This window comes from Simochromis diagramma, unplaced genomic scaffold (assembly GCF_900408965.1).
Source record: "Simochromis diagramma unplaced genomic scaffold, fSimDia1.1 OVJJ01000685.1, whole genome shotgun sequence".
In the NCBI taxonomy this organism is placed as follows: Eukaryota; Metazoa; Chordata; class Actinopteri; order Cichliformes; family Cichlidae; genus Simochromis; species Simochromis diagramma.
This window is the reverse complement of record NW_024387477.1, coordinates 14,091,569-14,118,632: the sequence shown is the minus strand read 5'-3', so window position 1 is coordinate 14,118,632 and position 27,064 is coordinate 14,091,569. Positions and strand designations below refer to the sequence as shown.

The 27,064-nt window shown below is 40.3% G+C and overlaps 2 protein-coding genes and 4 non-coding genes across 6 annotated transcripts; 5 read left to right on the top strand and 1 right to left on the bottom strand.

The window, feature by feature from the left end:
• The first annotated feature begins 184 nt into the window (after positions 1–184).
• trpt1 (tRNA phosphotransferase 1) lies at positions 185–8,351 on the top strand. Its single transcript, XM_040015979.1, has 7 exons — positions 185–297; positions 493–574; positions 2,674–2,843; positions 5,358–5,535; positions 5,615–5,671; positions 5,764–5,874; positions 5,979–8,351. Exons 1-7 carry the CDS (start codon positions 226–228, stop codon positions 5,999–6,001), a joined length of 693 nt encoding a protein of 230 aa, XP_039871913.1. The 5' UTR covers positions 185–225; the 3' UTR covers positions 6,002–8,351.
• Positions 6,544–26,864, bottom strand: fermt3b (FERM domain containing kindlin 3b). The gene is made up of 15 exons (XM_040015972.1): positions 26,607–26,864; positions 25,231–25,355; positions 21,431–21,664; positions 19,278–19,394; positions 18,943–19,111; positions 12,956–13,058; positions 12,732–12,839; positions 12,400–12,534; positions 11,836–11,882; positions 11,556–11,680; positions 9,352–9,458; positions 8,970–9,188; positions 8,608–8,732; positions 8,032–8,173; positions 6,544–7,341 (listed from the first exon to the last, which is right to left on the bottom strand). Exons 2-15 carry the CDS (start codon positions 25,352–25,354, stop codon positions 7,162–7,164), a joined length of 1,935 nt encoding a protein of 644 aa, XP_039871906.1. The 5' UTR covers position 25,355; positions 26,607–26,864; the 3' UTR covers positions 6,544–7,161.
• trnaw-cca lies at positions 19,511–19,582 on the top strand. Its single transcript has one exon. It is a non-coding gene; the product is annotated as a tRNA-Trp (tRNA).
• Positions 20,430–20,501, top strand: trnaw-cca. Its single transcript has one exon. It is a non-coding gene; the product is annotated as a tRNA-Trp (tRNA).
• trnaw-cca lies at positions 22,879–22,950 on the top strand. Its single transcript has one exon. It is a non-coding gene; the product is annotated as a tRNA-Trp (tRNA).
• Positions 23,532–23,603, top strand: trnaw-cca. The gene has a single exon. It is a non-coding gene; the product is annotated as a tRNA-Trp (tRNA).
• Positions 26,865–27,064: the final 200 nt, after the last annotated feature.

Here is a 27,064-nt window from a genome sequence, read left to right as displayed (position 1 = left end):
CGCTTTTCCTCTGTGGTGCCGAATTACCGGAGCACTGCCCGTCACAGTGCCACCTGCAAGCGGAGAACGGGAACACACAGGAAGCGAGAGCAAGCCAAAACGCTACGCGCAATGCACTGACAACAAATATTATCCTATGCAACGTTTCGCAGAATTAAAACCAGTGAAATTTATCATACAACAGCTGTAAAACGAGGTCTGAAAAGCTGAGCTGCCTGTGCGTTCATGGACAGTGCCAAAGGAGGGGGAGGAAGTGGCAAAAGAGGAAGAGGAAGGAGAGGACATCGTGGTGGAGAGGTGAGAGTTTGTTGACCCATTCAATTGGGATAATTTCCCGTCTTTTTAATATCTCATAGTATTAGCTGTATGACAGGCAGTATGAGGGTTTTGGCATGGTAAAGTCTAGGTCCTATATTTAAACCACAGCTATAATTAGAACTAAATTTCAGTGTGTGTGTATGTTACTGAAAGTGATGCCTTTTCCACCACCAGGACAGAGATGTCCGCCTCTCTAAATCCATGTCTTATGCACTTCGCCATGGAGCCAGCCAGATGGGTCTGCAAATGGGTACAGGTGAGCTGCTTACAGTCAGATCTAGGTAACACAGATAATGCAGGGTAGACTGGTAGGGATGCAAATTTAGCAAGGACTCTAAAGGAGTTTTCATTTGAAAATGTAGCAAATTTTCATATAATTACCTGCAATTACACACAGGAAGTTCACAAACACTTATAATGAGCATCAAAACCAGCCTCACACTTACACCTCCAGAAATACCTCGTGATTGTGGTCAGTTAGCTCTATCCTTGTCTCATTTAAGCATAAAGCTTTTCTCCAGAAGTCATTTAGCTTGTCCACGTGGGCAGTATAATCATACTATAATCATTCTGCAGTTCAAATAAATCATTAAAAGCCCTAAATCACCACTATTAAGGGCTAAGACAAGTGATGTGTACTGAAAACATAAAGGACCCTGATACATAGAGATAACCTGCATGTAATTAATGTCACCATTATAAAGGACATTTAAGAACGTAGCCTGTACATATGTTTACCTAACAGCAAAATTAAGACGGGCAGTTTAAAATAAATAAAACCCAATATAAACATTTTACTGAGTACCCAATATGACCTTTAAAGAAAATGATGTCATTCACCCAGGTATTTGTAGTATAATACTTTCTTCACAAAGTCTCCTGCTGGATATGCTTACCAATATTATCTGAGATCTGAGGGTGATTTCTGTAAACCAACATAAATTTGGTTTCCTTAACATTAAGAAGCTGCTTTAAACAAGACAATTTGGAGCTCTGACTCAGAGCAGGGTCAGCTGGTACAGTATTATACATTGAGCTACAGCCATTGCTCAGTTCCGGTAATTAGTGTATAAGGACGTAGTGTATCTGTTAATCAGAAGTTTGGTAGTTTGATCCCTGGTTGTTCCCAATGTGTATCTTGCTAAGGCACATTCATCCACTGATGCATCAGAGTATGAATGTGTGTGAATGTTAGACAGAAAAGCACTTACACTAAAGTTGTGCCTGAAATCTGCTGGTCTGCTGGTCGAGTTTCAGGGTTGTTGCTCCTTTTACTGCTGGGATCACTTTGGACATTCCGCATCTCCTCCAGTTGTTGTTGGTACTTCTGTTTTCTTGTGTTCCTTCTTTCTGATATTGCTGTCCGCTGGGATTGCCACATCTATCACAGCTGCAGTGTTCTGCTCCTTGTCAGCCAACACTATGTCTGTTTGGTTGGCCAGCAGCTGCTTGTCTGTCTGGAACTTGAAGTCCCACAGGGCCTTAGCCCTGCCATTTTCAAGCACCTTCAGCAGTGTTTGCCATGAGGACTTGGGGATTTCTAGTCCATATATGGAACAGATGTTCCTGTATACTATCCCAGCCACTTGGCTGTTTCTCTTGGTGTATATTGTCCCAGGTACCATCTTACCTTTTTCTACTATGTGCTGGAGTGTCTCTGGAGCACCTTTGCACAGTCTTCAACTTTGGTCTTTATCAGCTGTGCTAGATTTCTGCCTCTATGGAGCTTGTGCTTGTAGCCCTTTCTTATGCTCCTAGGATCAGAGCCTAGGAGCATAATGTTTTCCTTTAGGCATGTACAAACTATGCATTGGGAAAGTCTGAGGACGCACAGAGATTAGTACCAACTATCATTCATAAATTTGATTCATTGTGTTTTGTCTACATGTGATGCTGGAATGCATCCTTAGAAAACACTGGTGAAATATCTAGAGTTGTCTTAATCACAATCACGTTGCTTGATGTAAACAACAAGAAGGGTAAAAAACTTCAGTTACACCAAAAAGACTTATGCATTCAATATGAAATAAGTAGTGTGAACAATTATAAGCAATTAGAAAAGTGGATGATATATATTTCTGATATATTTCCATACAACAAGTTTCACCTATGGACAGATCCCATTTAATGATGTTGTCATAATTTTGATAGCAGATGCAGACCTTAGATTTATTTTTATTTTTATTAATTTTAATATTGAACTTTTTAACATCCTTTTGCTGTTTTTGGGATTATTTGTAGAGAAAATGCTGCCAAATTGGATCAGTGCCTCAAACAAACAACTTGTTGCTCACAGGGCTGTAACATCCACAGGGGAAATTTGACCATAGTCATAACAGCTCTCTTCACATATAGACGGCTTCCTGTTTGTGGAGGATCTCCTGGCTCACCCGCAGTTCCACTCGTACTCGTTGGAAGACGTTGAGAGAGTTGTGGCCACAAATGACAAGCAGCGCTTTAAGCTCTGTACCCACCCTGAGGATGGCCGGCTGCAGATTCGGGCCAATCAGGGTCATTCAGTACAGGTAATGAGAGTTACAAAATTGTAAGACATGTCAACACCTGTAAACTCTGAGAAGCTTATACTTGCTGTTGTCAGCACATTGGCTATATTGCATTATCCCCTAGCTAGATGCTGAATTCGGTAAATATTCAGTTTGTTTGTTTGTTCTTGCTGATCAGCAAATGATTAGAAAAATATGATGAAAATGTGATTTATATACTTTTGGGACATAAAACCAAAAAGCAACTCAGAAAATGCAGACTTTGCTTTAGTCAAATACCCAATTTGTGCCTTATACAGTGGGGCAAAAAAGTATTTAGTCAGCCACCGATTGTGCAAGTTCCCCCACTTAAAATGATGACAGAGGTCAGTAATTTGCACCAGAGGTACACTTCAACTGTGAGAGACAGAATGTGGAAAAAAAAATCCATGAATTCACATGGTAGGATTTGTAAAGAATTTATTCGTAAATTAGGGTGGAAAATAAGTATTTGGTCACCTCAAACAAGGAAAATCTCTGGCTCTCACAGACCTGTAACGTCTTCTGTAAGAAGCTTTTCTGTCCCCCACTCGTTACCTGTATGAATGGCACCTGTTTGAACTCATCATCTGTATAAAAGACACCTGTCCACAGCCTCAAACAGTCAGACTCCAAACTCCGCCATGGCCAAGACCAAAGAGCTTTCGAAGGACACCAGGAAAAGTATTGTAGACCTGCACCAGACTGGGAAGAGTGAATCTACAATAGGCAAGCAGCTTGGTGTGAAAAAATCAACTGTGGGAGCAATCATCAGAAAATGGAAGACATACAAGACCACTGATAATCTCCCTCGATCTGGGGCTCCACGCAAGATCTCATCCCGTGGGGTCAAAATGATCATGAGAACGGTGAGCAAAGATCCCAGAACCACACGGGGGGACCTGGTGAATGACCTGCAGAGAGCTGGGACCAAAGTAACAAAGGTCACCATCAGTAACACACTACAACGGCAGGGAATCAAATCCCGCAGTGCCAGACGTGTTCCGCTGCTGAAGCCAGTGCATGTCCAGGCCCGTCTGAAGTTTGCCAGAGAGCACATGGATGATACAGCAGAGGATTGGGAGAATGTCATGTGGTCAGATGAAACCAAAGTAGAACTTTTTGGTATAAACTCAACTCGTTGTGTTTGGAGGAAGAAGAATATTGAGTTGCATCCCAAGAACACCATACCTACTGTGAAGCATGGGGGTGGAAACATCATGCTATGGGGCTGTTTTTCTGCCAAGGGGACAGGACGACTGATCCGTGTTAAGGACAGAATGAATGGGGCCATGTATCGTGAGATTTTGAGCCAAAACCTCCTTCCATCAGTGAGAACTTTGAAGATGAAACGAGGCTGGGTCTTCCAACATGACAATGATCCAAAACACACCACCCGGGCAACAAAGGAGTGGCTCCGTAAGAAGCATTTGAAAGTCCTGGAGTGGCCTAGCCAGTCTCCAGACCTCAACCCCATAGAAAATCTGTGGCGGGAGTTGAAAGTCCGTGTTGCTCGGCGACAGCCCCAAAACATCACTGCTCTCGAGAAGATCTGCATGGAGGAATGGGCCAAAATACCAGCTACTGTGTGTGCAAACCTGGTAAAGACCTATAGTAAACGTTTGACCTCTGTTATTGCCAACAAAGGTTATGTTACAAAGTATTGAGTTGTATTTTTGTTATTGACCAAATACTTATTTTCCACCCTGATTTACGAATAAATTCTTTACAAATCCTACCATGTGGATTCATGGATTTTTTTTTCACATTCTGTCTCTCACAGTTGAAGTGTACCTCTGGTGCAAATTACTGACCTCTGTCATCATTTTAAGTGGGGGAACTTGCACAATCGGTGGCTGACTAAATACTTTTTTGCCCCACTGTATACTGTAGATGTGTATGTGTGGGAGAGTGTTAGTGAGTCAAAGACTATTTTGAAGAAGTTACTCTATTTCTTTGCATTCTTGTCATGGAAGAAGTCCTACAACATGGTAAAACAAACTCCATTTTATCCCAAATAATGTAATAAATCAATGTAAATAGAGTCTTTGGAATATCAGCGTGTCAGTGTCTTAGAATTGATCCCAAAATTACATTTTTAACAATCTTAAATTACAGGAAAATACACGGATACACAGAGTAGCTGTCTTTAATGTGTACAGACTGATAATGATTATATGTGTAGTCAGGCCTTCCCAAATGCCCCACTGATGCTGGAAAAACCCTGCACGAGCGTTTGCATTTGATGTTAGGTTTAGGCCCAATAACAATGGGGAATATCTTCCTTTTAAATTTTTTGACACTGCCACTGTTGTTGACATTTCAGCTGAGCATGGGATCAGTCAAACTCAAACTGGGCTTGAGTTTAATAATTTCTCTCACTATTTTCTCCGATACTAATCAACTGCCCATGACTAATTACGAAAACAAAGCAATAGTAACCAGAATGCCTTTCTTTACCAGATTTAAGGCAGCTTTGTAAATCTGTGGGTATCCTGGCTGTGTTTCCACGGTCAGGTTGTGGATCTGGAGCTGAAACCGGTCATGGCTGGTTCTCCAGACTGCCCTGCTGAGGCTGTTCATGGCTCCTACCTCAGAAACTGGAGCTCCATCCAGCAGCAGGGCCTGAGCCGCATGAAGAGGACACACATCCATCTGGCACGAGGCTTGCCAGGGGAGGACGGCATCATCAGCGGTATGCTCGTGTGAGTTTGATGGAGAGTAGCTTGTCAGGAGGTTTGTACTACAGCGTTATTTTTTTTTTCCCCCACCAGGCATGAGGAAAGATTGTGATCTAGCTGTGTTTATTGATGTCCCCAAAGCACTGGCTGGTAAGATTAAACCCCGATTGCTGCTGTCCAATTATCTACCTTTACTCTATATGTGTAGGAACCAATGCTACTAGTTTTATGTGTCTCTACAGATGGTATCAAGTTCTTCTGGTCTGAGAATGATGTGCTGTTGACTGCAGGTGATGCTGAGGGTAAAATTCAACCTAAATACTTCAGCCGAGCTCTAAGACTGAGACCTTCAAGTAAGAAAAACTCTTATACAGAAATAAAAGTTTAGATTTTATGCTTACGTGGATTTGGGTTCACTATTTCCTTGTTCACTGAGCTCTCTTTTGCTGTGTTCCAGGGAGCATCCTGCCACTGCAGTAACAGCAGAGAGTGCTGTCCTGTCATTGGTCATTACCGCACTCACCTGACCATGTTAGCATCCGACGGTTGGTTGATGCTTATCCCAGTTCCCCTGGCAACACTTGTTTTCCAGCAGCATCGATTTATCAGCAACAGAAGTGTATATTCAGAAATCTCCCAAAGTGGCACCTGATTGGTAAACTTTAAACTGTTGATTCATTATTGAAAGTGAACAGGACAGAAGGTACATCCTTATTTTTATATGACAATTCAACAAACTTAAAAATACAGAGGCCTTGTTTTCCCCACTTCATGCTAAATAAAGCATTGTACCAATGACTACCAGGATATTTTAACTGGCAGATCTTTAAATAAAGCGTATTGTGCATGTGGTTAGTCACGTGGCTAAGCATGGGAAATGAGAGGATGCAGACATTGAGGTTTAACGGACTGCAGTTTCCAGTAAGATATGGACTGACATGCGCAGTGTGTGAGGGAAGATAACTTGTTTGAGGTTTCCTGTGTAAGAAATTGCCAAAATATGTCACAGGGAAAACAAGAGATAATGAAAAGTATACAGCTCTATTTATTTTAGTAAATGTTTTATGTGGTGAATATTTTTATTGCCATTTATCTTATATTTCTCAGTCATATCATTACCTGTAACATTAATTTCTAATAAAAAGTTTAAGTAACACTGGGTCTGGAGCTCTGGACATTCAAGGCTTTCAATTCTGAGCAATGCTGATTACATTTCTTGACAGAGTGAGTTCAGAAAAGTAGTTAGAAGTTAGAGCTGGCTGATTCAGCTGTTGATTTTACATTTCTTTGAGTCTGATTATGACGCCTGCTGAACCTGGACCAGAAGCCCAGCAGATTGGCCCAGCAGCAGTCCATCCTGTAGGGAGGGGGGAAGTCAGCATGAGGACCGCTGGAGTCTTGGACATGTCAGAACATATCAAGTTTAACATCCACTGATGTGTGAATGGAAAACTTGGTGTACTTACAAGTTTCTAACACATTTACAGTAAACTGAATATCTTGTTTTTGATGATTTCCTTATCTTTTTGTGGCTGCTTGAGTTAAACATTAAGTCTTTTTCCAAGCTGGTTTTCCACTGAGACACAGGAGGTCTGATGGGCTGTCAACCATCCCATTGTCTGGGCTTTTGTGTTTCAGTCTTAGAGAGCTTCGTGGCCACCGGTCAGCTTGTGGAATAGCTCCTCATTGAGCGTTTCGCTCTTCTCCCGACTGCGTGTCGACATGAAAATGTAGCCTCCGATAAACTCATGAACGATTTTGCAATCAGCAGTCACACAGCTGAAGGCAATGTTCACATTCCCTTCAAACTCAATGGCCATCTGGAGTAGACGAAAATGAACACAAAAGAAATGCAGAGCTATTTAGAAAAAAAATCTTAATCCAGGGATGAAAAATATCTTCACTACAAATATACATACATATCCCACGTTGTAAGTCATTAGGGCAATAGCTCCTAAATTTTCTTTCTGGTTTTGTAAAAGCATATTCATCAATCTCAGTTTCATTTCAGGTTTTTCACCTGGTTGTCTGTGCCCCATAGTTTCAGAACCATTTCCATTAAAAGATCTGACCAGTAAGAACTATAAATGTCACTTTATTGAAAGACACACTGTCAGCATGTTTTCAGAAGTCTTTAGTGTGCAGCTAAATTCATGCTCGGTTTGTGGGTCTGTCTCTAAACACACGAGCTTCTTTTCATTCATGCTCAGTTATCACAAATACCATTGTGTAATAAGGCATTGTACATCTGTTGTACAAGAAGTAATTATTCTTGCAAGCCTAAGGTTCAGGCTTCAGACTATTTCAGACTACTCAGAGTTCTCCCTCTTAGACAATTTTCTAAAACTCTTGGTAAAATATGAGGTCAGGACAGCGAGTAGAAGGTTCAAACCTCTTGTCAGAACTATGAATCATAAAAACCTCTGAGAATGAAAACGTGAAGTTGAAAATGAGCATTCTAGACATTTTTAAATTATCAGACAGAAGCCTGTTCAAGATATGAGTCATACCTGTCTAATATCCCAGTTGACGTTCCACTGTTTCATGTTGTTGTAGCGCCAGGTCTTCACTACATCACCCACACTAAGGTCAATACGGATCAAGCGATTGGGAGCAATGCCGAGTACCTCATCCTTCCGGCTGCCTTTGAACCTGTTTGGCGGGGGGGGGGTACATTTTGTTTAGATTCCTCTAAGTTAATTTATTTATTTATTTTAGATCCTCCATATAAAAATGATTAAACTTCTACAGAACTACGCTTAGTCTGATGACTTTGCACATTGCTGGTGGAAGGATGTTTAAAATTTTTCTTTCTGTCTACCTAAAAAGTGAAAAAAAAATGTTAGGTTAGTTTCATTTTTTTTAGGCATGAACTACATTTCTGCCGATCTTGGGCGTGCATTTCCCTCGACTACAGTCTCTGCTTTTATGCTGTTAAAACATTTATAATGTTCATAACACACAGAAGGAGGATGTTCGAGGTCAAGTGCTTTATAATAACCTTGTCACAGTGAATTTCGGTCTTTGATGTGTTCACTGGCACAGAATCAACTCTCAAAAGCTTTAAATGAAACTTTAAACTTAACCTGACAACAACGTATGCAAGCCCAAAGTCAGGCAGGGCTTGCCAGATCTGCAGGAAGCGCATCAATGCATCTGTCAGGGAGAGCTGAGCCACGTTCTGGTATGCATCCAGGATTCGAGGGGTCAGCTGGAAGAGCAGGCAGAGGGTAAAAGGTGAGATTTAATTATATTTTTGCTGCCATAAGCAGTTGCAGATTTGCACAGTTGCACAAAATTACTGTACTGTAAGGTCATTTAGGTTGGTAATTTGAGCAATTGCGAAATGCCACACAAAATATATGAGATCAAAAATACTGCTTTGTGAAAACACAAGACAATAAATCTGCAACATTTATCCTTTTGTGGCCTGTTGCTACATCTGTACCTGTTTGGGTTTGTACTTTTTATGGTAACGTGGTGACACCAGACTGTGAGTATTGATGCTTTCTTCGCTGGCATTTGCACTGCTGGAACTGGAGTTGGTCTTTTGCATCGCCAGGAAAGAGCGGATACTCTGGATCTCACTTTGGAAACTGCTGTCGGCGAGGGTCTTGCCTTTGGATGCCAACCGGCACCCTGCCATCCACTGAGCATACTGCTGCTCCTGCAGGGTGAATTTCAAAGACATAACATAGAAAAAAGAGCATGAGAGACAGGTGTGACTGTGGTCAGAGCTGAGATGATGAACTGAAGATAGAGGCATTGAAAATGAAAGGATGTCACACGTAGAGATGAGAAGAGGTGTATGGGTGTGCGTGTGGCCTCACGTTCTCACAGCGAAGATAGACCTCATTCATGCCTTCAGGTGCTGGAATCAGGAGTCTGATAAGAAACTTCTGAGCAGCCACATTAACGTCTGGAGCCACCTCACATCCTGTGTAAAGGAGCAACATTAAAATGGTATCATTACATTTGAGGTTCATGGTTAAGCTGTTAAAAACAAAAAGCGTGTAGGAAGAGACTGATATGATCCCCGCTGATTCTCCTCAACCTCCTAAGACCCGAACTCTTCCATGTCATGCATTTTTAATTTCTCTTTGATATTTGGGCATATTGGGACCCGATGAATGTAAAAACAAAGAATCACCACATTTGTTTTTTTTACGCCATTTTTGTTCCTAAGAAAAATGAGAGCCACATATGAGGATATTCGTTTTAAATTTTGATGAAACAGAGGCAGTATAATGTCCTCGTGAGTGGATATCAGGCCCTTGTAGAGCAAAATTTAGTATTTTGGTCTAGACAACCCAAAATGTGATGTCCACATATGTGGACGCCAGGTCCTAGGAGGTTAATTCACTTTTAACTCATAGTACTTATCTACCTTTAGGTGTTCACTTCTTGCAATATATTAAAACTCAGTGTCTGATATGTGATTCCATATGTGTTGGAAGTTTTTGGACTTCTTCACTGACAACATTAACACCAGAAGATCTAAAATGTCACCCCCGGATTTAACATTTTCAGAGAGTCAGTCAACTTCATCACTGTTCTCTAAATATAATACCTGCACACTTCTTCATGGGAGCTTTTGGTCCACTGTCTCCTTTTATTCTGACTATTCACGCTATAATTATTTAGCAAATTGAGTCATTTCTTCCTGTTTTAAAACACAGTCATGCAGCCGTTTCTAAAGAAGCATAACTTTTGCCCATATTTCCTTAGTAACTGCAGACCGATACCAAAGTTACCTTTCTTTGCCAAGATTTTAGAAAAAAATTCTCTTCTCCCAAGTTGCTTTCTAGATAAATACTTTTAACATATGAACAACAAAACATTTGAAGCATAACGTAGGACTGCAGGGTTTCTACACTGGTTTTCCTCAACCTTTAGTGTCCAAATAGGAAACGGCTTCAGTTTCTACTAACTGTGATATCCCTCAGGGATCCATGTTAGGTCCTCTTTTAGTTTCAATATATTTGTTACCCCTTGACTCTAGCATTCATGAATACAACATTTACTATCACTGTTACGTGATGGCACCCAGTTTTATCTGCCAGCCACACCTGACATTGACCACTCCTTTAAGAACCTCTTCGACTGTTTGAATGATCTGAAATCACAGATAGCCAAAATATCCTTCAACTTCAAATCATAGCATAACTGAAGGTATTTTGCCTTCAGTTAGGTATTCTGCTAGAGTCTTTACTGGTACAAAGAAAAGACATCATGTCACTCCTGCTGTAGATCAGCAGTATGGAAGCTTGTCTCTGCCACATAAAAAAAGTGACTTATATGTCTAAATTTTGGGTTATAATCTCAAAATTCAAACCTCAGAAATCTGAGCCAGTAAGTTGAATTTTTGAGATACCTTACTAACAATATCAACTTAGTTCCCCCTGCTTACAATCAAGCTTCTATACACATGCAATAGCTACCTGTGAAATTTCTAAAAGGTTTTAAAATTGTACTATTTGTTTTTAAAGACCTCCATGGCCATAATATATTACAGGTCTTTTTCCTCCAGGTCCTTCAGCTTATCATCCCAATTTCTCTTAATGTCTCTTCTCAGCTAAAAACAGGTGACCTGTCATTGCCTCTAAGTTCTGGAATAGTCTGGCTTCCCACATAAGAACCTGCTCAACAATTGACAATTTTCATTCAGCTTCAAGACCTACCAGGCCCATTTTCGTCAAGTTTGAAGTCTCTCATGGTTTGGTCAAGCTCACTGTTAATGTTTTCTGCTACTGTTTTATTTAACTTCTTACCATTGTTACAATTTAGTTGTTTTTATTCTCATTTTCTGACTTATTTTCCAGTTATTATTTTTATTATATCATCTATTTAGGCAAGTTATGTGTTTTGTAATTGATTTTTGGAGACTTGGATTGCAAATAAGTGTGCCTGGAAATCACTTTGGGTAAACATCTGTTATTTTAAAATGTGCTAAATACTTACCATTCTGTTAATAGCATGGTGCACTATATATAGCAGAAAAACATAACATAAAAATACGTAACGAAGCCATTACCTTTGAGGTTAATCATTTGAATGGGCTCTCCTATGCTTTCCTCTTTGCTCTTGAAATAAGAAATGGAGGTATCTTGGAACTTGAACCAGTATTGCTTGTACCCCTTCAGAGTCAGCCTTTTGGGTCTGAAATATACATGTAATCACATTAGCTGATTTCACCAGGGATTTTTTCCCCCAGATTCATAACAAGTTAGAAATAAAGAGGAAGGTTACTAATAAATATTTATTTATTTAAAGAAAATGAAATTTATTTTAACCAGTTGGAAACCAGCTCTCACCTAAATATCTTCAGGTAGTCAGTGAGTTCTGGTGCTGTCATATTTTCCTGGATAAAATGCAAGTTTTTCAGTTAATATGTTTTAGCAATAAAACTGTTAGTCAATCAATGTTAGTTTGACATAAGACCAAACATTTAACTCAATGCTGTCTATATCATCAGTGGATTTGGATCCAGGCTAATACTACCATTAATGAAATATCTTAAATCAGGTGTTCTTAAAGCCAATCAGGAGGACAAGGAGGCCCATATAGGAAAAATTCTACCATGAAACACTGATGTGCTGGTCTATATTTTTTTAACCATGAGTCAGGTGCATATCACATTTAATAATGTCAGCTGTACTTGTCAGTGTTAGGAAGGTTAAAATTGAAGTGAAATAATCCCTCTGTTTCATTCTGTGATCAAAGTAGTAAAGTGTACAGTAGCACATATCATCACAGGCAGCCACTGGCCTGCAAGCCACACTTTGAGAAGCCTGGACCTAAATTGTTATAAATTTCTGTTCCCCGTTATTAAAATAATTTAATTTTAAAAAGACTCTGGTGAGACTATTGTATCTGACCAGCAAATCAGATGCAGAGCTGCCTTCTCCCTCCATCTTGACCTCCAGGGACTGCAGGGCGGAATCCAGATCGTCCATGGCTGGATTGTTGCTCATGATCTGGGGCTCTGACTGAGCCACCTTACTGATATGATACTGCATGTAAAACGAGACAGAGAAATGTCCTATTTAATCCAGTTTTATACGACACTGCTTTACTGACGATTGAATAGACCAGATATCTTTGAGGAGTGGGAGAACATTTGAGTCTCTATATTATCTGACATCCAGCGAAATGTACACTTCCATTAGAGTGATTCACATATTTCACTGTCAGCAGATGGATTTTCTACCTGCAGAGCTCCAAACAGCATCATCTCCTCCTCAGTGCAGTCGATGTCTTCCAGCAGGATGGCCCAGCGTGCCTGCTCATAGAGCTGGGTCAGACGTACAGCATCATACTGCAGGGTGGAGAGGAAAGAGAAGGATGAGGTCAGAGAGTTGATATACTGGCAAAGAAATATGCACACACACACACACTCTCTGTATTTGTGTAAACACACACACACACACATACCTTAGGATCCATATCATAAGTAGCATAGTATTTGAAGCGAAGCCAGAGTTTATCACTCTCTTGGATGCCCTGCTGCAGAAGACAACGGGACGAGTCCAACCACCTGAGAGGGACAGACAAAGAATATATATGTTTATGATTTCATATTTGTTACATCCATGTTTATCTGTATTTAAAATCACAAGAAAATACTATTTGACATCATATAGACAGCTTGACCTAAACGAAGTAAATTGGTAACATGATTGTTTTTAGAAACTACATCTTATAGCACAACACAGCAGAATAACAAAAAATGTGCAAAACCTTAAGAAACAAACATATACTTCTATATGAACTATATTCTGTATTTCACTTAATTTTATAGTAGTGTACAAAAGTCTAGGGTGTGATCATTATTATTATTTAACATAGTCTGAAGTGTCTTAGCCAAGCTTTCTTGTCATTTCTTTAAGTAGTCTTCAAAAATAATTCCCCAGGATTCTTGAAGGACATTTCAACCTCTTCTTTGAATGTTGGCTCTCTTTTGTTCTATTATCTGTCAAGATGATCACACATTGCTTCAATTATATTAAAGTCTAGGCTCTGGGGAAATCAATCCATTACTGATGGCATGCTTTTCAGGGGTGCAACGATACACAAAATTCACGGTTCGGTTCGGTTCGATACTTTGGTGTCACGGTTCGATATTTTTTCGATAAAAAAAAAATGTTCATGCCTTTTTAATTTGTCATTTATTAAACTTATAAATATATATTTTAACTCAAAAGTACAGTTTTTAAATTTAACGTTGCTTAAACAAAAGTAATTAAAAAAATAAATATATCTCAGGGCTCTAAAAATTTCAAAATCCCTGGTAGCCCTTCGGGCAGGGACTCTTCAGTTTTTGGTAGCCCAAAATAAATATAAGTAGCCCGAATAAAAAAGAGAGCAATTTTTTGATTGATGTTTTGTTTCCTTTACAATATTATACTTTAAAGTATAATATTGTAAAGGAAACAAAACATTAATCAAAAAATTGTTGAAAAACAAATTACAACATTGTATAAAAATTACAATCATCAACTCAAATACTTGGTTCTAATTGAACAGAAATTTCTATGAACTTGTAAGAACTGTGTAGGACAAGAATCAGTCTGTGTCAGATCCTGAATTTGAAATTTCCACTGAAGTCACAGGTAAGAGGCAAGTGGAACCAAGATCTAGGCCATTTGCTTTTTGAAGTTTGCAAAGACTGCTAAATTTTGCCAATGGTAGTTCACTCTTTGCAACATAGTACGCTGTTCTAAACAGATTTTTCAGGTTTATTTTTAGTATGTTATTTGCAATTGGTGTTTGTTCTGGGAAAGATATTGCAGACTGAGCAATAATGCATTTCTTGCATTTCTCATGGGTTCTAATGGGGGCCTTTCTTAAAATGACTGGTCCCAGTAACAAAGGCGCTTGTCGACTCAGGAATCGAGAGAAAACCAACAACACACCCGGCAGAACATTATGTTATTTACACGGGTGCACATAAGTGGTCCGCATGTGCGCATTCGCTGTCAAAATAAAAGACGCGCACCAGATAAGAAGTTGCAACGCGCGTTTGCGTCCATATAAAAAGCAGTGTTTTTGTCCACTAGAGTGGGATTTTCACGGCACATTCCGCACCACATCTCTGTGCGTTCATCATTTGTTTGAAGCCAGCTCACCTCCTGCAACCACTTTTCCGAGAATACGTGCTTCTTTTGTGGTTCGGACTCCTTCTGACATTTGTTTGGAGGTGGAGGAACACCAAAGTAATTGCTTAAAGGAGCTTCTTCGACATCTTTAAGAGTTCTAAACAAATGTCTGTCCTCCTCCAGAAAATCTTATGTATGCAAACACGCGTTGCAACTTCATATCTTGTGCTCGTTTTTTTTTTTTTTTTTTTGACAGCGAATATGCGCACCTGCGGACCACTTATGTGCAGCCCCGGTTATTTAGCTCCTCATATTGCAGCCACAGAAATTCTTTTGTCCATGAAACCATAAAGCTGCACTTTCTTTTTGCCTTATAGTCTGATTTGTCATAACTTTTCCATTTTGTGGTCAGCTTTTCTTTGGCTGTCACTTCTTCACCCTGACCTGTCTTATTTGGCTCAGCAGAACTAAAATATATACCCTGCTGCTTTTACACACACACACACACACACACACACACACACACACACACACACACACACACACACACACACACACACATAACGGTCAGCGATTCTCTGCGCGATCAACCTCTCATATGTTTAAGCTTGCTGCGGGAGATTTCACTTGTCATGTTTGCATAGTAAGCTAACGATTGATAAGACGATGTCAGAGGAATTGGTGCGCAAATTATCATCACTCACCAATCAGTACTGTCGCTCTCTATACACAGTTCACGCGATTGCAAAGTGAAAGCAAAAAACAAGCGCAAATTCAAACGCGATTTCAATATGTCACATATTGACAGTGGCTCACCGATGCCAATGACATAATTACCCAGCTACATTTCCGAAAGAATGCAAAAGCATTGACATATATTTTCCCTTCCTACAATAGCCCGACGGGCAGGGCAGAGATAGATTTTGGTAGCCCGACTGGAAAAATCGCTAGCGATTTTGCGAGCCCTGTATCTGATTGAGGAATCACTCATCTTTGGAAAAGAGAGTTTATTACAGAGAAATGGCTCTTTCCAAAATAAAAGCAATACTATACACTTCTTCTGGGCTATATTCTCAGCAGCATATTGTAGCGGGTCAGGGCTGTTCGGGGTTCTGTTTGTACAGTTATGTTTTGTTTATGTTGCCATAGTGACGGGTGACGCCCTCTCGCTGCGACGGTGTGTCCTTCCGGGGTCAGAGGGCGCCCTGTGTGTTGTTGTTGTTGTTGCTGTGCGGTTGCTGCGCTGAGCAGTTAGCTAGCGGCAGTGTTCTTCTGCAGATGTCAATAAACGGCTGTGCTCCCTGGCTAGCTCACGGGAAGCAAGACCAAACGACACCTCCGTCTCCTCCTTGTCTGAGCTCGCCACATTGGTGTCAGAAGTGGGATGATGGTGGCACCCCATGTTCTGACCCGAGTGACTTTTCCCCCGCCGGTCGTGACCGGCCGGTGCGCCAAAAGAAGGCACCTGGACATTTGCAGGACTTTGTGTGGGGTAATGGGGTCGTCGGGGACGACTGACCCCTTAGGTGGGGGCTGCGGTTGCGGCGGTTGCGGCGGTTGCTGCGCTGAGCAGTTAGCTAGCGGCAGTGTTCTTCTGCAGATGTCAATAAACGGCTGTGCTCCCTGGCTAGCTCACGGGAAGCAAGACCAAACGACACCTCCGTCTCCTCCTTGTCTGAGCTCGCCACATTGGTGTCAGAAGTGGGATGATGGTGGCACCCCATGTTCTGACCCGAGTGACTTTACCCCCGCCGGTCGTGACCGGCCGGTGCGCCAAAAGAAGGCACCTGGACATTTGCAGGACTTTGTGTGGGGTAATCCTTAGGTGGGGCCTATGTAGCGGGTCAGGGCTGTTCAGGGGTTCTGTTTGTACAGTTATGTTTTGTTTATGTTGCCATAGTGACGGGTGACGCCCTCTCGCTGCGACGGTGTGTCCTTCCGGGGTCAGAGGGCGCCCTGTGTGTTGTTGTTGTTGTTGCTGTGCGGTTGCGCTGAGCAGTTAGCTAGCGGCAGTGTTCTTCTGCAGATGTCAATAAACGGCTGTGCTCCCTGGCTAGCTCACGGGAAGCAAGACCAAACGACACCTCCATCTGCTTGTCTGAGCTCGCCACAATATTAAACATATCAGGTCCCCATAAGGAGAATCATGTGCTAACGGCTGTCTAAATGACTCGGGTAAAGTTTGTAGCATGCATGCTTGTTGTGTTTGTCTGCTTCCACTTGTCTTTGCACTAGGATGATGTCGGCGTAAATGTGCAGTCATATTCGTTGTGTTCCCATTAGTGCTGTCAGCGTTAATCTCATTGAAATGACGTTAACGCCACAACACCGCAAATCTCTGTTAACCGATCGCCCGTGTGTGGGGCTAGACAGCCAACACGTTAACGAGCTAACTGTGCTAACATACTAGTTCCCACCCATGTAATTGAGCATTGCGTGGCACATCCAACATACTGTTTTACTTTAGTCCATGACGCGCTTACCTTCAGGGTCATACATCACATGAAAACCAAAATAATTCCAAACGCCAGATCTGAATGAGGGTGGGGGAGGTTCAATTTGCCATGTTGCAAGGAGAGCTTAACTTCTGTCTGGCTAGCTTGCCCTGCGCTCTTCCTTCTGATGATGCTGTCTGTGTTGAACGCTCAGTGGATCTGCGCTCGACAGTGCAGCCTAGGCGGAGTAGTCGAACACAGATTCACTGAGCGCTCAACACAGACAGCATTGTCAGAAGGAAAGTTGATAAAATAAATTACAAATTTTGTATTGTTCGATACATATGCGTACCGAACCGAAAGCACTGTATCGAACGGTTCAATATCGATACGAGTATCGTTGCACCCCTAATGCTTTTACTCCAGTGTGATCATTGTCCTAAACACACTGTTGTCAATGAGATGCTTTCCAGATGGTATTGCATAGTGGATCCAAATCTGACTGTACTTTCCAATGCTCATAATTACATTTTTACAAGATCTCAAACACTGCTGGGTGAAATGCAGCTCCAAACCATGGCACAGCCTCCACTGTGTTTTACAGACGGTTGCTTGCCTCCTGCATACATATTCACAATCGTTTGAATGAAATTTTTCAAATTTGGATTCATCACTCCATAAGACCTGTCACCACAGATTTTGTTAGCACACCTCAGCCTTTTCTCCCTATATATCTACATTTTTCTCTTAACCATCCTTCCATTGACACGATTTCTGTATTAAATGGATTAAAAGAAGGGACAAATGCATCTCTCTAGTCCTGTGTCAACTCTTTCCTGGATTATTTCCTATTTCTTAAGGACATGACTTTCATGTACTGTTTATTTTTATTTTTCTGTCCTCTACTTCTAACATTTCCACAAATGTTTTAAGGACACACTGCACACTCTGCTAATTAATAGCTAACAGCTCTCTGGGAATAGGTGCAACAATACAAATTTATGCCAATCAACTGTGTTATCTTTAACATTTTACAAAAATAGAAATAAACAACACCAGTTCATCCCTTGAGTTAGGTGTCATTTTATGCTTGCATGACTCATAGGTGTGTTGAGGGTCTAAATAAAAAGAAAAACAAACAAAACATTCTGGTTGCTAAGGTACAAGGACTGGACTGAAAGTGGGTGAAAAATCATTTAATGTCTGAAGTCTGGCTCCTTGGAAGTAAAATATGAAGAAATGACATGTGGCTCAAGACTTTTGCACATTACTATATTACTGACTACTTATTATAAAGCTAATGATATAATGTGCTTTATGTAAGCTCACGTATTTGATGTTTTCAAAAAGTATTTATTTGATGTGTAATTATGCAACAATGGCTGAGGCAGCTGAAGTTTAAAGCGGCTATGAACTTTAGAGAGATAAAGCAGGAGACTTTAAAAAAGCTGCGACTGTGCCTAATTTATTACATCAAAGAGTCTAAAAGCCCTTCAAACAGCTCCTATTTTAATACATTTGTAGGCACTGGCGGTAGTATCTTTATGAACCAGCATGCGCATAAGATAAAATACGTCTGAACTCGAGATCAGAGGAGGCCACTGCTTCAGTAGATACAGCTCTGAGTTCTGGAAACCCCCAGTTTTCTTTATCAGGACTGATAAAGAAAAAGAAAAGTGGCGAGTGATTACACCGGCCTTCTGTATTGTGGGGTAAGAATACTAACTGAGGCAGCATCCCTGATAGCTAGTTAATAAGAGGACTCAGTTTGTGGGGAACTTGTTTGTTAAACCTCTTGCATCAGTGTGACATGGACAATGAAACTCTATCAGTTCCCCTCTGCGATGTAAACACCTGGTTTGACAGACTGATACCTGTGAACACATACCTGCCATTGATGTGAGCCTTGTCCACAACGCTGGCTGGGCGGTACTGCTTGGCTATAACCTCAGGGGCAGGGGGAGGCTGACTGACTGACAGCATCTTGTAGATGGCCTCCATCTCCGGTGAGTCGGCAAAGTGAGCGGGCATGCCGTTATACAGACAGGGCCGGGATACTGCAAAAGGAGTGGAAATAATAAGGTTGACCTGCATAGTTTTAATTAAAATGACAGCACACAATGTTTAAAATGTTTTTCAGGCCTTTTACATTACATGGGAAATGATTTCATTTAATTTTTACTATGTTATGCCTGCAGTGTAAATAAAATGTGATGCGTGTACCCGAGGAAAGGGGCACCTCGGTCAGGTCGTAGATCTCTGGTGCCAAATTTTTGTCTTTCTTCTTTTTCTTCTCCTCTATGGGTCGAAGGAGGGAGAGTTCCTCAGGGTGACGAATGTCTATTAAAAATAAATAAATAATATGTACAGTAACAGTGCTGTAAAGGTGATAAGTTATTCAGGGGTGTGTTTACTTCTTGTATTAAGCTGATTGTTAAAGCAACACTCAAAGCATAGACTCTGTGGCGCAACGGTAGCGCGTCTGACTCCAGATCAGAAGGCTGCGTGTTCAAATCACGTCAGGGTCACGTCCTTTAATATCTTACCCTCTAACAAAGCTAGATGCTACATTTGTATCCTCACTTAACAGCAATCTGTTAACTGACGATCTTCACTCATAACTGATCTAGGTTCTGCTGGAGCTTTCTTCCTGTTTAAAAGTAATTTTCCTTCCCACTGTCACCAAGTCCTTGTTCGTTTTGATTCTTGATTTTTCGTGTATTCTCTGTATTATTGTTGGATCTTTACCTTACAATAAGCAGATATCTTCATCTTACTGGAGAATTGTTCACAGGCGGATATAATACCAGAATTAGTACATGTAATAGTAAGAAACTGTTAATGTCAATGCTGTCATTTTGCCACTGACGTTCCCCCACCTCCAACTTGTCAGTATCGTTGGATTGAAACCTTGCACTGTGAAAGGCTCTGATTGCGCAGGACATGCACTGTTGTCCCGATAAGGATTGGCAAGAGATGAGAATCTGTTAAACTGACAACCCTGGTCAAACGGCTGTAACATGACCCTGTGGTGCAATAGTAGTGTGTCTGACTCCTGATCAGATGGTTGTCTGTCTGAGTCACTTAGGCTCATGGTTCTGAGAATCTCACTCCTATCCTCTAACTAAGAAAGACATTAAAACTAGGGCATTTTAATAAATTAAAACCAGGTTCTTATTAATATTTGCTTGTGTGTGATGTGTTTGTAGTACAGCAGGTAATTTGACATAAAAGGAGATTTTCATAAGTACCAAAAATGGCACATATACTATAAACAAACTTTACTTTAGTATTCTACCCCACCCCAAAAGTTTTCCAGTGTTAGTACACTGACACTTTGTATTGAGTCTGACCTGAGAAAATGGCCACCTGTGCGACTCTGTGGCGCAACGGTAGCGCGTCTGACTCCAGATCAGAAGGCTGCGTGTTCAAATCACGTCAGGGTCAATTTGTTTACTGCTTAAATCAGTGAAGTGTAAGAGTGCATACCAAAATTATAATTTGGTATTCAAAATTTCCTTTTGTTGAACATTTAGTGCCACTGCAGAGCTGCTTTTATTTATCTCATCTCAGGAAAATGCATTCCTCTTTTCCTAGGTCTGGCCATTTTCCTCTTCCTTATATCAAACATCTGTTGTCTTTATATTACTTTAAAAACTAATTTTATTGTCTATTAGATGCCAACTAGGTGCCTTTATATGCAGTGGTGTGCAACTGCAGCAAAGTGGAATTTTGGAGCATACATACTCCCTACAAATCCTCACATACACCTCTTGATATTGATCCATACAAACAACATATGAAGCAATGTCACAACAAAGGCAGGAAGCAATGCGGGATTTAAAATTAGAAATAAAAAAATAAAAGTTTATAGTCAAGAGAATGTCCTCAACATGGATGTGTCTTTTCTGCCAGTACAAATGAGCTCTAGGAGCAAATATAATTAAAAAGGAACTGCTTACTTCATGATACCAAGCCTTATCTTTGAACATGTGTGTGACATTTCTATAGACAGATGTCATTATTTTCCCCCTTCCGTGCTGCTTTAAAAAACCTTTCCAGTCTGCTGGCCCCTCCCGGGGATTTCTGGTGAGGAATCGAGACCAAGAAGTGCCAGAATTAGACAAAATGAAAGCACAAAGCAGATGGGGAAGGCCCTCTCTGGCAATAGTTGCAGTCACCCTGCGATGTATTAATGAGACACTTTGACACATTTCACTGATTAAATTATTGTGAACAGCTATATTACAGCTTGAGTACTTAGAATCTGCAACGGGACTGAGAAGGAGAGATGAGAAAAAGAACTTAGATGTGTAGATGTTGCTAGCAAACAGAGAACTAGACAAAAGAGAGAAATGAAAGAAAGAAAATCTTACTAAGCATTCTGCAGATGCCCATCACTGTCTGGAAGACGGGATTGGAGAAGCAGACCCGGAGCCTCAGTGTAATGCCGTTGGGCAGACCCAGTCTTAGGGGCTTGTGCTGGGGCATGAAGACCAGCTTGGCATCAGCGTGGATACCATATTTCTCCAGAGTCCAGGCTGTCCGCAGCAGCCACCGCTGCTTCTGCTCCCACCACAGCGCATGATCTGACCAGTCCTGTTTGATCTCTGCAGAGGACAGAAACAAAAGTCAGAGTAAAAAGAGTTAAACTATTCAAGAAACTGAATCTGGTCATCTTTACTTTAAAAATATTCTAATTTACTTATTACTATGATGATCGTCGGATATTTTAAATGGCATTTTACCTGAAAAATAATGGATTTTTAATTGACTTTTTGTATGGTTAGTTTTAACAAAAGCCATAAAGTGATTTCTTGTCTTTTTTTTCACAAAAAAGTACAACTTAAAAGTTTCTACTGACCATTAATCTTTTGTAAATATAAATGAACCGTTTTCCGCTTATATTAGGCAGCCATAGTGCTGTACTTGACTGTGTTATGGAAATATGTTTCTAATATTGTCTCCATTCCCATTTGAATGTAACAAATATAAGAAAGGAGTCAATACAGTCGGCATGCACAGCATAACTATTGTAGAACAAACAAAAGGAAATGTGTGAGCTTAAAATTTAGAATTGATGATAGAGCTGTTGTATTGGTCTGCAGCTGCTGGTATTACCTGATCTCCCCCACAAAACTTTGGTTTTCACCTATTCGATACCTGGTCTGCCTCCTCATTTACATTACATTACTAATAAAAAGAATACAGTATTACATTATTATTACTGCTGTTGGCCACTTTACTAGATATGTATGTCACATGTCATGTCCTATCTCTCACTCTGCTCTCGTTCCTTTGCTCGTACCGCCAATGGCTCCCTCTCTAGTTCTGCTGGAGTTTTCTTCCCGTTAAAAAGGAGTTTTTCGTTCCTACTGTTGCCAAGTAGGGGTCCTGCGATTGTTTGGGTTTCCTTAGTGTTTTCACCTTCACAACTTACAAACCATAGCGTCGTGTTTTTTTTTAGTTAACAAAAATTGTTATTAGTACGTTAAACATTTTACGTGTGTGAAGTATTTTAGGATTCGGGAGAGTTAGCGTAGTTAGTGTACTGTATGGTAGCAACAGTGCTTATGTTTGCAATTGCTAATTAAATATCACAAATTAATTCGTTTAAATTTTAATATTTAATTAGTGACATTTGATCATTACAAATTGTTTTCTATGCTTTGAGCAACACTGCTATGACACACTATATAACATAATTTCTTTGTTTAAAGCTAACCCCAGCTCACCGCATTTGTGACCTAATAATTAACTAGTTTTTTGTTTGTTTTTTCCATTACGACAGGAGTGTAACCATAGTTGCTGCACACACTGTGCAGACTCTGTGGCGCAACGGTAGCGCGTCTGACTCCAGATCAGAAGGTTGCGTGTTCAAATCACGTCAGGGTCATTTCTTTAGTCTCTTACCCTCTGAGAAGTCTTGATGCATGCTCAGATGACTCACTTCAGTCTCGAGACTGAAGAAGTCACCAAACCTTTTTTCCACTGAAGACGCTACTTTTTGGGATACATCAGTATTACATTTGTATCTAAAACCAGCAATCTGTTAACAGAGGATCTATTCTCGTAATTCATCCAGGTTCTGCTGAACGTTTCTTCCTGTTTAAAATAAGCTTTAAATGTTTAAGGTTTAACATTTAAGAGAATGACATGAAAAACGGTTTAGATGTTTCAGAGGGTGAGAGTGAGCAACGATGTTCATTGGAAATACATCAACATTTTTTCAAGACATTTCAAAATCTCTGAAAGGAGATAATAACACTTAACAGAATATCAAAAAGTACTTTATGAGGGACGATTTCATATCTACTACCCATTAGTGCATAAAAATGATGAATATATGCATTACTCATTTTTCAAGAGGGTAAAAGTTTGATGAAAAGTTGAGTAAATGACGTTATAACAATAAAAAAAATATCAGTTGTAATTTTCTTCATTTCTTCATTGACCTGAGAAAATGACCACCTGTGAGACGCTGTGGCGCAACGGTAGCGCGTCTGACTCCAGATCAGAAGGTTGCGTGTTCAAATCACGTCAGGGTCATTTCTTTACTTATTTCTGCTCCTTATACGATGCTTTACACTGCTCTTATGTGACCACTACCAAACAATGCTAGGCAATAGCCAGATTGTTTTCAGTATGTTCCCACATGGCTCATATTTGTCTGCTAGTTTTTCGTTTTTTCCACACATTATTTACACTAATGTTCCTGAAACACGTCATAGGAAAGTGCAGCCTCTTTATTAACTGGAATATGTTCACTACAGAGTTAAATCAGCAGGACCTTATGGATCTTGGATTGTGAGAGATGCAGCACAACACTGTTACCCACTCTGCATTGATCCTGATGTGATTTGAACATTTTCCTTATTGCTTTTCCTTATTTTCTGTTGTCAGAAGTTCACATACACTCAGCGACAGCTTGGATCTTTTTTTAGACATTGGACAAGTGGTGACACATCTGAATAACGCATCTGGGAACGTCCTTGGAATCTACAGCTGTTCAGAAATGGCAGCAAGGACCTTCCCAACTTTTCCCATTGTTCTGAACATTGGTCAGTCCAATGATTGCAATCAATTTACTGTTTGTCCAGTGCAGTGCAGGGTTCGTCTGGGGTGGAGTCTGTCTCTGCTGTCAAAGGGCTGTGTAATCTTTTGCAGGGCTAACACAGCGAGACGTTCACACTTAAGACTGATTTAGAATCACTAATTAACCAAGCGTGCATATCTTTGAGAACAGATATGCACAAAAGTTCATGTCAGGTACGCAACATAGGCTGTGAGCACAAAAAAATTAAAAAGAAAAAAACAAACAAACAGTTTCTTTCTGTTCAAACTGTCTTTTTGCAAATGGCAATCAATAAGATGAAAGTTCACTTAAGGTAAGAGAGAAAGAAGTTATGGATTTTATAAATTTCTTAGATGGTGTATTGACTTAAGGGCGGCATCAAGGCCCAGTAGAAAATGCATAAGAAATATTTTGAATAACAGAAATCTAAAGCTAGTAATGAGCGTAACAGATCAAATACAACCTTAAATAAAAAAAGACTGAAATATATTGTGTGAAAACAGCGGCGCACATCACACTAGCAATGCTTTATAACATGTGTACAAAACATGTTTAAATAATGCGTGACTGATTTTGATTGAATGCATGCATAGACCTGCTCGCAATTAACAAGTGATCAATTTGCCCGAGCTTTATTTATAGCTTTGTTTCCTCACTTCTTCAATCTTTGCTCCTAGGTCATTTACATTCATCCTCTCTGAAACTAAAACAGCCTCATGTGATTGAGCTGTTTTGGTTAGATCTTACTGGTGTCTGCATGATCCGTCCAACCTAATTGGTCTCACATTGACAAACTACTTGATGAAACATATGTTTAGACTGATGTTGTGTTTCTTGCTGAAAGCAGTGGCGGAAGAAGTGAACAAACTAAAATTGAAAACATGTAGCAGGTGACAAAAGAAAAAAAATTATAAGAGCAGTTCAGAGGACTTGTGACACACTGTGTGCTGAATAATTCATTCAGTTTTCTTGCCTTAACTATGCATTTGTCATTTTGTTAACTGTATGTGAACTCTTGTGTGAATATGTAAATTACGACACTAATTTTAGTCTGAAGTGTGACTGAGAGGAAGACAAAGAGAGGAAGACAGAGCTACCCACGTGTCTTTTCCACCAACTTGAGGATAACCCCTCCGATGTGAAGGTCGGAGGCCACGCTGATGGTGACGGGTGGGGCATCGAGCCCCAGGTCCTCCACCGTGACTGACAGGTCCCACGCCGCCATACTGGAAAAAAAGGAGAGCGTGGGATAGTGAGAAAGAAATGCAGGAGACAAGCCTGACAGAGCACAGTGACAGATAAACAGACAAACACAGAGAGAGTAAACAGCTTTATCGCCCTCCTCCATCTTTTATGTGATGGATTATGGGTGACAAATGCCTTGTGTTTCTTTTTATTTGTCCTTGTTGTTACATATGTGACAACGATGACAAAGACAATGGAAGAAGACGTGTAATTAACTTTCCTTTGTTTCTTCGCCACATTGATCAAACTGTGAAAAATCAGCTCCATGAGACTGACATGAAAAACTGTTCAGATGTTTCAGAGGGAGTGTTAGGGTGAGAGTGAGCAACGATGCTCGTTTGAAATACATCTACGTTTTTGCAAGACATTTAAAACTCTCTAAAAGGAGATAAAAACATGCAAGAATATTACAAAGTACTTTATGAGGGATGAGTTCATATCTGAATTATGAATTATGAATATATGCATTAATTATTTTTCAAGAGGGTAAAAGTGTGATGACAAGTTGAGTGAGTTATTTTATAACAATTAAAAAAAAATTAAAAAAAGAAATCGGATAGCTTTGGTCATATAACACCTCCTTCTGCTTTTCAGGGCATTTAAAATATTGAATGAGACAAAGGGAGGATATTTGACCTGCCAATCACTCTTCGGCCTATCAGAGAAAACCAACTTTAACCCACATAACACTGCGCAACATGACACAGACACACACGTATAATGGATGGGATGTCCACTTTGATGAGCACTTCCTGTTTCTGACTTAAAACTATCACCATGGATGCACACTTCCGCTTTATGACCCACCCAAAGTGAGAAGTTCATCCCCCGTTAAGACAGTGTCCTCCTGCATATGTATGAAAAGTAGAAGCCCACCTTGAAGATATTGGATTTACGGACTGAAATGTGTCTGAACTTAATTAAGAACTGAAATAAGAGCAGATAGAGACAAAACAATGCATAAATAAAAGTTTCACACCCCCTGCACCTCTACTTAGGCCTACACTTTCCACATCTGTATGAGTCTAATCATAATTTTCCATCTGTGTGACCACTTCATCATTTTACATTTCATTTCATGAAGTGGTGAAAGTAAATACATGACCTCAGATGTGTGTATAACAGAAAAGCTTCGTAAACATGCGCATACACACACGCCCTGTCCTAAACTTGCTCTCTGTCCTCATGCTGTCTCTCTCTCTCACACACACACACACTTTAAAGGACAATACCGTCAGTTTCCCGCGTCCAAGGTTTTGAAAAATGGAAACTGGGGACCCCCTGTGCCTCTGTCAAGATCTCTGAAGAAGTTTACCAGGTTTTCTGCGAGAAGGTTTACCAGTTTTGTCTCTCTTGGGTTGTGGTCTCTGCTACTTGTGTCACTGCTGCTTGTTCCTTTTTTTTTTTCTCTGTCAGTTTCCGACAGGCGGAAATGTGAAAAGGCTCAAACATTTTTCACTGACAGACTGTGGGAGTGACACATATATGGCAATTTGGGTGTGCATAAATATGTTATTTTTGTGTGTTGAGTAATCAGCAAAAATGTAACTTTAGGGTGTGAGTTATGAGTTCTATACTTTAGTAGCAGCACTTTCACCTTTTATTGACATATCAGACACAAACCAAAACAATTTCATTTTTATGCTCGACTACTAATAAAAAATTGGCGCATTTAAAACCAAAATTCATT